Source organism: Colossoma macropomum, unplaced genomic scaffold (genome assembly GCF_904425465.1).
Source record: "Colossoma macropomum unplaced genomic scaffold, Colossoma_macropomum, whole genome shotgun sequence".
Classification (NCBI taxonomy): domain Eukaryota; kingdom Metazoa; phylum Chordata; class Actinopteri; order Characiformes; family Serrasalmidae; genus Colossoma; species Colossoma macropomum.
Window position 1 is genome coordinate 16645303 of NW_023494789.1, and position 12714 is coordinate 16658016.

Consider the following 12714-nt stretch of genomic DNA (forward strand, 5'->3'; position numbering starts at 1 on the left):
TGCATTAATAAACAAAGCATAAAGAGGGAGACAACAGAGACTGTCTTAGTTTAAAAAATTAAGATCTAGGTATCTAGGAAGATCTAGTATAATGATTACAATACACTAATAACATTATTTATGTTGTACTTTCTTTAGTGAAAAAAAGTAGGTACCGAAGAAAAAACTTTCTGCTCCCTCTTGTAAATTGCTAACAGTTGCTGCTATCTGGTTTGTAAAATTTCAGACAAAGAACATTCTGTGTGTGTGGTTGTATGTTGTTACGACATTGAAATTGATATAAATATCATTGTATCTTTGCTGATCTTGCTGGGTGATCCAGAACAGTGGAGAGCTTTGTGTAGCAGAAAAACATGTGCATAATTTTCCTTTTATTCAGCCTTAGATGTATTAAATTGCTATGAAATCTTGTCCTTTAAGTCGTAGTACAGTATTGCTTATTTGCTTTTTTTGCATTTTGAAAGGTTCTCTTTCAGCCAGATCTGTGTTTTAAAGGGAGCATTAAGCTTTGTTCAACTGCACTGTTTGCCTGAACCTTCACAGATTCCCAAGAGGAAAGTTATCCATCATTGATACGAATACACTGGAATTTGAGGTCCAAAGAAATCAAGTGAGTATTATAGGTCTTACTGTGGCTCAGAATTGGCCATTTGCAAAATTCTAAGGAAGTCACACCTCCCTTAGTTATTGTTGCTTCATCAGTCCAACTTTCAGTTTAGGCCAGCTGGTAGCATCTGTAAAACTTGTGTTAACAGACTAAAAGGAGTACAAAGGAAGCACACAGATGAGGGCATTTAAAACAATTTCTATTCAAGAAGATGAACTAATTTTAAAGCTAACACAGTGTGTTAGATCCTCAGGAAATCTCATTGTTTTTTACACAGGCTCTTTCCGCAGACATTAAATAAACAACACAAAGACTGACATATATAAGTGTATTAATGTTTATCTGTACACACACTATTTTAATCACAAACATAAGTGCTGTACAGTCCTGTTTAATATGACTGATTTATTAAGCTAACGTCAGCAGCTAAGAAAAGCAAACTAGTTAGCTAACTGATATTAAGGTATTTATGTACCGTTATTTATTGTTCGACACCTTATTAAGGATTTTAGCAATTAGAGTGACCCAGATAAAGTTTACCTCCCTCCAGATGATCAGCGTAGCGTATGGCAAGCGTTATTCATTCCTTAGGAACACCTTTCCACCATTTCTTACTCTAATAATTCGGACTAATTTAATTCCTCTGTCGCTCTTACTGAAGATTTGCTTTGAGGGGTTTTGTCAGAGCTTTTCCTTCATTTGGTGGTGGAGTTAGCATTTAGAGACGACTCATTGGGAAATGTGGGCGTCATAATTTTGCAAACAGTCAGTTGATGATTTATCGTACAGCTTAGAAAGCTTTGATCATAACTTTGTTTATCATTTAGTTTAGCTTTGTGAAGTTATTTTGCAATACAGTGCATGTCTCTGCTTATTTCTTTCCATGATTGCACTATGCAGAGAATTTGATTTTTATAATTAAATTACTAAGATTGTTGGGGTTCTTTGCATATAATAATTATATTTTGTTTGTGTGTGTTTTGTGTGTCAGTCCTCAGTAACGAGTTCCACAGGATTTGTCGAAGGGTCAACACGGCCTTTTATCTTTAATGTGCTGCTCATGCCCGGTGAAGCAAAGTCCCTCAGTGTGAAGTTCACTCCCATCAGCAATCATAGTGTGTCCTCCCTGCTGGTAGTCAGGTGAGCTCTTACAGCACACTCTGTATATACACAAAGCCCCACCCATGGCCATATACTAAAACACTTTGAAGCTCTAGGGCCAGAGGGCTATGTTGGGTGTGTCTTTATTGATCTTCATTCCACTTCCAAAAGAAATGAATTGGAGTTAGTCAATGTCTGAAATGTAAAACTGAATCAATGATATGTACAAAATAAATATATCTGACTTCAGTTACTTATGTTTTAGCTAAACATTGGCTGTGTGTTTGTTTTTATTTGGGCAAAGAAGTAGTTCAGCTTTTCATAGGTGTTTTTTTTTTTACCAGTGGTGTCTTTAGCCTGTGTAGTAAATTTGTAACAGTGAGCACTTGAATGATGTCAGTTTATGCATTAACTTGGAAAAACTTTTAAAGATTTTGCATTGATATATTTTGACCGTATCTTTTGACATTTGTAAAGGAATAACCTGACTGTGGTGGACCTGATCATGGTGCATGGTCAGGGTACAAGAGAGAGTCTGAAGCTTGCTGGGAAGGCCCCAGGACCAGGCAGCTCCCTGAGATTTAAGATGACTGAGGCACTCCTCAAAGACTGTTCAGAAAGTGAGTGTAATCTAGTATCAGTTGATTCCTTTTAAGAGTTCAGAAGGAATTGCATAAGAAAACCATTTTAGGGCATTCTCAAGTCCTTTATTCTGTTGGCTTAATAATAACTATGTTCCTTTCTCAAGAAATCTTACTTTGAAGTTAACAACAGTGATTATGTAAGACATGGCAGCATTACCTCATTGTTAGTTTTTGAGTATGTGTGGCAGGATTTTTTAAATTCCATGTGAGTTTTTTGTGTATCTATACTTTCCTTATGTTTTCCTTGTTGTTGCAGTTTGATTTGTCATTTTTGTAATTTATACGCTGCAAAACCTCACAAAAATTCCTCACATTAAGTGTATCAATTTACTTTTTCTGCTTTATTGTGAGAGCCAGAAAACTGCCTGGAAGTTGAAACAAAGTGGTAGGCCCCATGCTAGAAATGCCAGAATAATTTGAATTGTGAATAAATAAATATTCACATTTTTAAGATTGTTATAGACTAGCTTTAATCAAACTCTGGACTTGCATTCCTTACTCCTCTAACATAAATAACTGAGCTATTTTGCGTTGTTTTCCATGTCATTACTGACTAGTAATGCCTAGAATATAAAAAAGAGTTTAGGGAGTTAACTGGTTATCAGTAAATATCAGGAGAACATTAACAGTGGCATTTCATGTTTTTAAATGAATTATAAACATGTTATTGTAATTTGTTTGTTTTTAAAGACAAACCCAAGGAACCAAATTTCACTCTGCGAAGGACATTCAGACTGGAGAATACAGGGCTTCTCCCCATTCACATCCGATCCATGGAAATCAGTGGCACCCCCTGCCAGGGCTATGGATTCAAAGTTCTCAACTGTCAAGAATTTGCACTCAAACCAAACACTTCGAGAGACCTCGTCATACTGTGAGTTTCCCCCAGTATTTGCTTTGACTTTATAAACTTGTAGCAATTTAGAATTTCACATAGTATATCATTGATGCTTAGGCTAATTATGTAAGTGCCAGATTCTTCTTTATGGTTCATGACATACCAAAATAGTGTAGTAATAACTTTAGCTCGCAGAGAAATAAGCATCAATTAGGGTGCATTTAAAAGAGAAGTGCTTAGTGCAAGCATTAGTAGGCTGAGGATTTGCTTGAAATGCACAAGCGTCTTCTGAGAAGACGCTGGCAAAAACTAGGTCAGTGTCCAACCTCAAGCTGGAGGGTAAACATCACCTGTCAAGCTCCAGTGTCTGAAGGTGCTATTAATAAATGTGAATCCCGCACATGCGGAGTGTTTCCTCGACGGGGACATGAATTGCCTCACTGTTGTGCCGCCCCCACCCACACACACACATTTCTTTTGGCAGGGTCATTGACTCAGCACTGTATGAATTTCAAGTATTAGAGAGTGCTTAAAATCACCTAGACCCTGCTTAGTTTAATAGGAAAATGAACTGTGAACAAATATTGTACAGTAAATTTAATGCTGTGAATGATTTTAATATACTGCCATACTGACCTGTTCACCTGATTTCTTTGAATTATTTTTTTTTTTGCTCTCGTTTGTTAATTTATTTTCTTTTCTGCCTATTGTGTAGTCTCATAGAGATTACAAATATCAGTATATGGTTGATTTTTTTAAGATATTCACCTAATTTCTTTGAATTTATTTATTTAGTGTGCAGCCTGATATCGATCATAGATTTCTCTGTTTTCTCTGTTTGGTGCAGGTTTACACCAGATTTCACGTCATCACGAGTCATCCGGGAGCTGAAGTTTGTGTCGGCAGGCGGCTCAGAGTTCGCGTTCGTGTTGAACGCTTCGTTGCCCTATCACGTGCTGGCAGCGTGTGCGGAGACCATCCCCCCACCCAACTGGGAGCTGGAGCTCTACATTATTGTCTCCCTCTTTATGAGGTGAGTATTGGTGCTGGGTCAAATTACGTTCTGCATGACACACAATAGAGCACTTTGCTTTTTTCTTGTTGTTCTTGATTAGTGCAGGTTGTGGTAGCGGGACTGTATACTGTTGGTATTTTTATTTTCAAACGTTTCATTAATTTGATAATTTGATAAGCCAGTTATTGGTATTAGGGAGGCATGATGACATTGGAATCGTATCGATATCAGCAGACATCGGTATTTATTATATTTGATGACATAAAATATTTGATGACTTCTTGTATTCTAGAACGGCAGAATCTTTAGGTGTTGCTGGGAGTTTTCATTTTACTGCATTTGTAACTCTATACAAACAAATGTTATATTTTTCTATAATGATAATCCAGGTAGGTATAATACCATTGAAGACACTTTGATATCGTTACTGTCTCAAAAAACCTTAAATATTGGTACAACCCTAATCAGTAGATTCAGTTTCTGCAATTTGTTTACATAAGCTATGTTGTAATTGTTCTAAACTGTTCTTAAGGCGCTCTCCTCCATTTAAAAATAGGGCTAGGTTACTTTCTATTAATGTTTAAAGGTTACGTCAGGTGTGTCAGTTTACAAAGGGAATTTAAAAAGCAGCTCATATTGTATTTCTTAAGGCTGTTGCCAAACATGACACAAATAGGCAATACGGAAATGCAAAACATTCCACTATGCACATCAGGAACATTTTTTTAATTTATTTATTTATTATCACAACAACCAACAAGCTGGCAAAAATGTCTTCAAGTGACAAAAACATCTTTTGCTTTTTCACAAAACAGGAAAACGATGACATTGGGTGGCTAATTTCTATTTTGGAAAAGTGAAAGAAATACAGAGTCTCTCACCACCTCATTCTGTAGCTGGAACTTAGAGAGCTTTCACATTAAGCTCCGATGTCTTTACTCTGTGCCCCATTTGAGCTGCTTTTGGAGATGCTAACACCATGTGTTTGGAAGCAGAGGACAAACAAATACTTGTGACGTTTGTCAAAAAAGTTCACACCCCTGCTCCGTCAGCTTGGTTGTCCCCATGCCAGCGACAAAGACAACAGTGATTGGTCATTGAGTTCATGTTGCTGGTGAAAGTTTGCCAGTATTGAACAAGGGACGAATAAAATAATGTTTCGTGTTCACTATTCAAGAAATTGTGTTTGGTGTGCCAGATGTCATCAGGTATACACGTGTTGAATTAATTTACCTGATTAAATTGCTCAAATAAAGCATGTCCAGTGTGTAACTATTGCTCTTTAAGACTACAGCTCAAAGGCCAATACTTATGCACAACTTGCACTTAAAAACCTGTACGCTAGGTTGGCAAACAGAGGGTTGAATTTGGCTCCTTTATGCTGTTTACGGAGAAGCTGAATATACTAATGATGGTATGGTAGGTGCTAAATCTTCTTGTATTTCTTCAGTTCTATGTTTCTCCTGGTTATCGCCACTGCCTATCTGGAGGCCCAGGGAATATGGGAGCCTTTCAAAAAACGCCTATCTGTGGAATCCAACTCTCCCATGGAGACCGGAAAACCATTTGATCTCAGGGAAATTGTTAGAATTCAAAGTGATGCAAAGTAAGTTTTCCATGTTTCCATGCTGTTTTGTTGCATGTCCTCTGCAGTACTCATGATCGCAATTTGACTGTTTGTAATCTTTACGCAGCTTGAACGATTTTGCTGACTCGCACCAGAACTTGACTAGAGGAATGTATGGGTCAGGTAGTGGTGGACGAGCTGGTGGGCGGCAGGGTGGCCCCCACTCCAACTCCAATGGCAGCACCATTTTAGGGGACTGCAAGTCCAGAACTGGCTCAGGCCGCTCAGCATCTATGCAAGCTTCCTCCCCTTCTTCCTCTCAGCTCATAAAAGACAGTGGCCCAGGACTCCCTCAGTTAACCCACCGTAAGGCAAAGAGCTCAAAGCAGCAGCAGCAGCAGACCTCCAGCCCTATGGAAGAGCTCCAAAACCTAGGCACAGCCACCCTGTCCCAGCCTCACAGAGGCCACAGCACGGAGGATCAGGACTACAGCAGACTTCTCATAGCCATGGACAAAGACTTAGATCGGCCTGAGTCTCCTGCCATCAATTTGTTCACAGAACAGAACATACAGCAGCCTTCACAAAACAAGGGTAATATACCTTGGGGAGCTGACATCTCTTGATATGGTCAACGTAGACTTCATAGTTGTGATTTTCCAAAGCTTTGAATTTAATAGCTTGCTTAATTTGAGGTAATGGTCAAGAGAAAAAAACTTGGTTGTAACAGAATTTCTGTTAATATCTAGTAGTGCTGGAATCAAAAGGGAAACTGAAGACTAAATCAAAGGCTCAGAAGAAGAAAGAGGAGAAAGAGAGGAAAGCAAAGGGAAAGACTCAAGGAGAAGAGTTGAAAGAGGCACTTGCAGACAATGACGACAGCTCCTCCACTACCACTGAGACCTCAAACCCAGATACAGAGACTAATCTTAAAGAGGTAACAAACCAAACTGTCAGTTGCATTTACAATGCACAGAAAATGAGTGGTCCAACATATAGACAAGGTCATCTACAAGTGCAAGCATAACATTTTGTCAACATTCATTGTATCTCCTAATGAGTGGTTTTGTATTACATAGGAACCAGTGAAGAAGAAGGTCCGAACAGTCATGATGGATAAAGAAAGAGAGGAAGTCCCTCCCTCCCCTACTAAACCCAAAAACAAGAAACAATCAACCACAAAGAAAGAGAATCAAGTGGAGAAGTCCAGGTTTGGAAGCCATTTCTAATGATTTTGAAGCAAAACAGAACGTTAGCTTGTGCCTTCACAAATTTCAGTTGTACTTACATGTGTGCTTTTAATTTAACTACAGCAGTATTTCTAGCAAATGAAATTCTCAGTAGCTGATATCTTGAATTCTGTTTACCTCTTTTTATTTTTGTGAGTGCTGGCCATGATGGACTCATGATGGAACCAATACTTGCTCTAGGCATCTGCCTCAGTAAATCAATAGATGCCAATGTCTTGTGGTTGACAGTGCATTTCTTTGTGTTTGTTGTAGTTCTCTGGAACTCCCCTATGTCACCCCATTGGAAAACAAGCAGCGCAAGACATTCCCTAAAAATGTCATCAGTACAGGAACCTCCAACATGCCGAAACCACGACCTCCACAGAAACAGAGAGGTAAGTGTAAAGTCAGGGTGTTTTCCACTTGTTTGCTCTTGAAGCTCTGTGGTTATAACTGTAAATGCACTTTCCAGTGCCTGGTGGGAAGCTGGAGGATGGGCGTCCGTCTCCATTGGCAAAGTTCCTTAACAACGGCTTCATGCAGGAGTTCAGCAGTGGTTCAGAGGGGGAGAAAGAGTCCCCCCCACCAGAATGGGATGTTCCACTCAAAGTTAGCAGCCGTAAGTCCATTCGTTGAATCTTCTGCCTCAAACAGATATTAACAGACTCTTGCTTTTCAATGTCTATATTGTATATGATTGTATCTTGTCTGATGTCACAGTATATTTATTTCTTCTCTCCTGTTAGAAGCAGACAGTCTTCAACAGATTTCCTTGCAGACTATGAATGCAGACCCCTTCCTGAAGAGACCTATCTCAGCTATCTCCAGAACTTGCTCCCCTCCCCCTACCTCACCCACCCTGATGCCTCGTGTAAGCTACAGCAGTGTGCTTAACACCAGCAGGTAACACACACAAACATGCACACTGATTCTGAAGCATTCTGACTCCCTTAAGGAGCTTGAAAGTATTTCACATTTTAAAGAATTGTGAAAGGCTGTTGATCATCATAATCCTCCTTTTATAGTGAGGTGAACTCAAAGAAGGCTCCAGGGAACAAACTAACCAAGTCCACATCTCTCCCTGGCAAGAATGGAAATCCCACTTTTGCAGCTGTGGCTGCTGGCTATGACAAAAGCCCTGGTACGTTACTGAAGAGAAATATAATACTGAAACCTTTGTTGTTGTGCTCAAAGCAGGCTTTCTGATTGTGTGCTTGTGTGCATTCTCAGGTGGCAGTGGCTCAGGTAAAACAGATGGTCTTGGGAAGGTGGCCCTACCTCACATGACATCAGTGGAGAGTGACAGCTCTGATAGGCAAGTTAACCATTGTAATGTAATCTGATTTCAGACACATTAAATCTACTTAAATGTAACATTCAAATATGTGAATGTAAAACAAAGTATTCTCATTAGTAGTTCTGGATTATGGAGTCCTGTTGAAAGCATCAGCAGCCCTGGCTTCAGTTCCCTCAACTCTTTCTCTGCGTTTGGACCCAACAACCCACTCAACTTGTCTGGAGGTATGTGCAAAAAACAATCCAACAGAATAATTACAACTGGGTATCACAATAAAAAAATACCTTCACCACAGTAGTAGTAATATTTTGAGTAATTTTGCTTGTGCTTATTTTGTGTAGTGTTCAGTGGCATGGCTGCTGTGCCCAAGAGTTTAGAGCCTCAATCGAGCTGGCCTGAATACCCCTCTATGTCCTCCTCCATCTGGGACTCTGAACGATCAAGCCCTTGGCCTACCAGCACTGGCTCCCCTACCACTCCAACAGCTGTAAGACCCATTAAATCACCACACTAACAGTGACTACTTTTTTTAGTGTTGGATATTATGAGGCAAACTTTTGATTCGGGATCAGATTGGCATTTTAAAGTTGTAAGATTTATTCACCCAGTTTTTAATGGATCAGTATTTGACAGGCTGGCTTAATATGGCCGGCACAATACATGATGTGATGAACATGTCAGATATTGTGATGGAGATATGAGATGGGAAAGTTTCATTGTGTGTCTGATAGAATTTTAAAAGTGCAGGCCCTGAAAATAGATAATCTATTGTCTGTAATAAAATTAAACCATTTCCATCTGTTTAAAGGTTATTTGAAGGGCCCATATCCTGAAAAACCAACCTTTCCTTTTTTAAATCTAAATGTTTAATGTAATATGTAATATGGAACATTATTCAAACATACTGTTCACTCATCAGTGTGTGTGTATATGTATATATATATATATATATATATAATATATATATATATATATATATATATATATATATACACACACACTGATGAGTGAACAGTATGTTTGAATAATGTTCCATGTTACATTAAACATTTTATATATATATATATATATATATATATATATATATATATATATATATATATATATATAAACTAAGCTGCAAAACCAGCCTATTATGAATTCATTGCGTTTGTAATGTCACAAAAACCACTGTGCTATTTAGCAATATTTTGCACGTTCACATTGGTCAAAGAAACTGTGACAAACCAGTTAACATAATCAATGTAATAGACATGATCGGAATACTTTATTGATGGATATGGTTAGACTGTTAATGAATAAAGCAGCCATTGAAATTACTTCAGGTTGAGAAGATAAAGTTGGATATGATCAAAAACCAGGCTATTATTACCCATTTATCACAAAATATAAATTTATAATTGAACACACAGCCTATTTAGGTGCAGTTTCAATGGCAAATGTACAGCACATGCTTGCATAAGGGGAGAAATCACCTCACCTCAAGCCCACTGCTGTCCTGCGGCTGGTCTGAATAGGGTAATATTGATAAATATAAGAACCGACTGGAAGGTCACCAAAGAGTTGTTGAAGCAATTCTTTAGCCTTTTGCAGTGTTTATATTGTGGAGGTTTGTGTCGCAGTGATAGGCATGACACATTGCTTAGCACTTGTCCTTGAGACAGCATTTTATATCTAGATCCTGTATTAATAGTACATTTACCTAAGTTTTACAGGGCAGTATGATTTAGGCTTTTTTTCTTATCTCTAGTCCATTCTGGGGAAGTCTCGCAACCCTTGGTCCCCAAGCCTGCCCTTCAGCAGCTCTATCTGGTCTACGGGTGCTGACTCCACTCTGCACTCCTCCACCCTCACTGACCTGGTCAGCCACACAGCGCCGCCCACTCCAGCCCCAACTGACATAGGCCGCTCCTACTACCCGTGGAGCATGTGGCCTCCCCCACCGAGCCGCTGGAACTCAGAGCCCTGGCCCAACAACCCTGATGGCAACAATGGTAACTAAAGGAGACACACTGTCCCAAAAAATGGCCCGCTATAGCAACAAAACAACAAGAAATGCCATGATTTCTGTTCTTAGGATATGTTTCTTTTCTTCATTAAAGAGTTCTAGAAACACTGATATAATTTTATACATAAAATCCTTTGGAGAAATTGTCAGGTTAAATTGATTAAATTGTGAACTGGATTGTCCAGGTTTTCATTTAGTCCCGCTCCAAATTCAGGTTTCCACTAACAAAATTATTTTATTTTTTGAGGGGTGTGACGCATAAGCCTTATTTGAAGTAATTTTAACTGCAAAAACTCAATCATTAAAAGAATTAGGACACTGGCCTATTGGAATGATATTGCCCTTGTAGGGGTGTGTTTTTTTGTTTTCTTTTTATTGTTTTAAGAGTTCCCCCTTTTGCGTAATACTGCGTTTTTGTTTTTTTTTGTTTTTTTTTTGTTTTTTTTTTTATTTTGGAACTAAAGTATATGACCCAGTATTACTGTATGGTGAAAAGTGCAGTATTACCCAACTGTAAGTGAAGCACTTTGTGTTAAATCCCACTCTTAAAGAGAAATAGGCCCTGGTTTAAGAGTTGCATTCATTTTATAACCTGTTTGGCCAAACTTGCTGATTTCTGGGAACTCTGGGTACGATCATAGAAGATTCAGCAAGATGGTAATTATTGTGTTATCAGGACCACAAAAGTCTTTGCCCGCTGTTTTATGGTCAATGCCAAATCATAAGAGCATTCAGGATTTGAGGTTTAACTTATTTTTTTATTGGATTCTGATTAAAGGAAAAAGAAATATTATTTGCTAAAATTGGATTTTAATTTAAGGTCTAAGGGAGTTCAAAGTACTTGAAGTTTTGGAGTTTGTTCTGTACATCGTTCATTTGTCACCTTGAGTGAGACATCAGTCACATTGGTTAAAATAAACATATCAGGCTGCAATAACTACTGGATTCTGTTTTTATTTGTTCTCACAAAATCTGTTACTGTTGTGAAAGGTACCTGTAGCGTAATCAATTTAAAATGCCCTCATTCATAATCCCGAGTTTCGGTGAGACAATGCAGAAGTCAGCGATGACCCTTCATTTGTTTAACTTCCATTCGAAACAGCCATTAAGTACGAGTTGTTCATTTTTCAAGAGATATTTCTAAGGAGATTAGATATATATAAAGATAATCCACTTGCATGGAAAGTCAAATGAAAATAAGGGAGGAGGGACAGAATTATTAAGATTGGGACTCCTCACAATCATGTGAGACCCGGTAGATCACCAAAACAGTCACCTTCAGATAAATCTTTGAGATAAATAAGAGAAAATCAAGCTCCACTCTTGTTTGAGATTTGAAAACAATAAGTGTTTGACCATCCTTTGACTGTTAAAAGACAACACTATGAGTCTGAAAGGATGTGTAGCTATAAAGAATCTGTTACTGAGAAAAGGAAAAAAAACAAAAAAGAAGGAAATTTGCAGATCTGAGAACAATAGACTGTCCACCCCAGAGTCCAAACCCCAACATCAAAAGCTGTTCCTGAGAAAGAGGAATAGACAAAAAAAGAAGAAAATGAACTTTCAAATCAAATGTTCGAATGTTCTTAGAACAGTGGACTGACCACAGATCTCAACATCACTGAATGTGTTTGGGATTACTTGAATTGTAAGAAGCAGAAAATGCAACCAACTTCTAATACTGAACTTTGGAGGTGTGGAAAAAATATCCCTGCAGATTTTTTTGAAAAACTCAATAGCAAATCTTAAAATACATACTGGAAGCTGTAATAAAGGCAAAGGGTGGACACACTAAATACTGAAAAAAATGATATGTTTAGTTGTTGAAGTTTTAGTGTAATTCTCTCAAATAAATGTTACTCTTTTTGTGACACTGAAGAACTTGATTTTAACTGGAAAATTTAAAAAAAAAATGAATCGTGATCTCTGACTTTGCACAGTACTGTACATCAACAAGTTCATGTTACATGTGCAATCAACTAAATAATAGTTTTGTGTTTTTAAACTAATTAGTGCAGTCTTGGCATGTGATATTAATAATAATACTGTATTATACACATTTTAAGCTAAGTGATTCATGAAGTATTAACTGAAGTATAAGCTCATTTCTGTGGGCATCATATTGATATCGCTTTACTAAAAGCAAACTTATCAAGTAAACATCATGATCCATCAGATTGCAATTTCTGCCATATCATCATGTTTCAATCCAAGAAAGTACTGTTGAGTTTTGACACATGTTTGGCATTTAATCCTGAATAAAGGCCAGCACACATCACCTGATACAGTCTAAGGTCAGAATGATCTTTTACTGGCTTTGAAATGCAGAGTTCCAGAAATTAGTTCACAAGCCAAAATCTGATAAGGAAACTGATGTAATGACGTCAGTCTTGTACACATCTTGACCA

The 12714-nt window shown here is 38.0% G+C and overlaps 1 protein-coding gene across 4 annotated transcripts in view; it reads left to right on the forward strand.

The window, feature by feature from the left end:
* Positions 1-11243, forward strand: part of tmem131 (transmembrane protein 131) — a 51162-nt gene extending 39919 nt beyond the window's left edge. Inside the window, exons 25-41 of one of the 4 annotated variants that reach the window (XM_036570308.1) lie at positions 544-610; positions 1599-1747; positions 2186-2328; positions 3043-3226; positions 4038-4223; positions 5656-5811; positions 5900-6366; positions 6522-6709; positions 6852-6982; positions 7275-7396; positions 7474-7620; positions 7748-7904; positions 8027-8142; positions 8232-8316; positions 8416-8522; positions 8640-8785; positions 10049-11243. In XM_036570308.1, coding sequence (XP_036426201.1) covers positions 544-610; positions 1599-1747; positions 2186-2328; positions 3043-3226; positions 4038-4223; positions 5656-5811; positions 5900-6366; positions 6522-6709; positions 6852-6982; positions 7275-7396; positions 7474-7620; positions 7748-7904; positions 8027-8142; positions 8232-8316; positions 8416-8522; positions 8640-8785; positions 10049-10300 — 2803 coding nt within the window. In that variant the 3' untranslated portion in view covers positions 10301-11243. The remainder of the gene's footprint in view (positions 1-543; positions 611-1598; positions 1748-2185; positions 2329-3042; positions 3227-4037; positions 4224-5655; positions 5812-5899; positions 6367-6521; positions 6710-6851; positions 6983-7274; positions 7397-7473; positions 7621-7747; positions 7905-8026; positions 8143-8231; positions 8317-8415; positions 8523-8639; positions 8786-10048) is intronic. The other 3 variants (XM_036570309.1, XM_036570310.1, XM_036570311.1) reach the window with 3 other exon arrangements.
* Positions 11244-12714: the final 1471 nt, after the last annotated feature.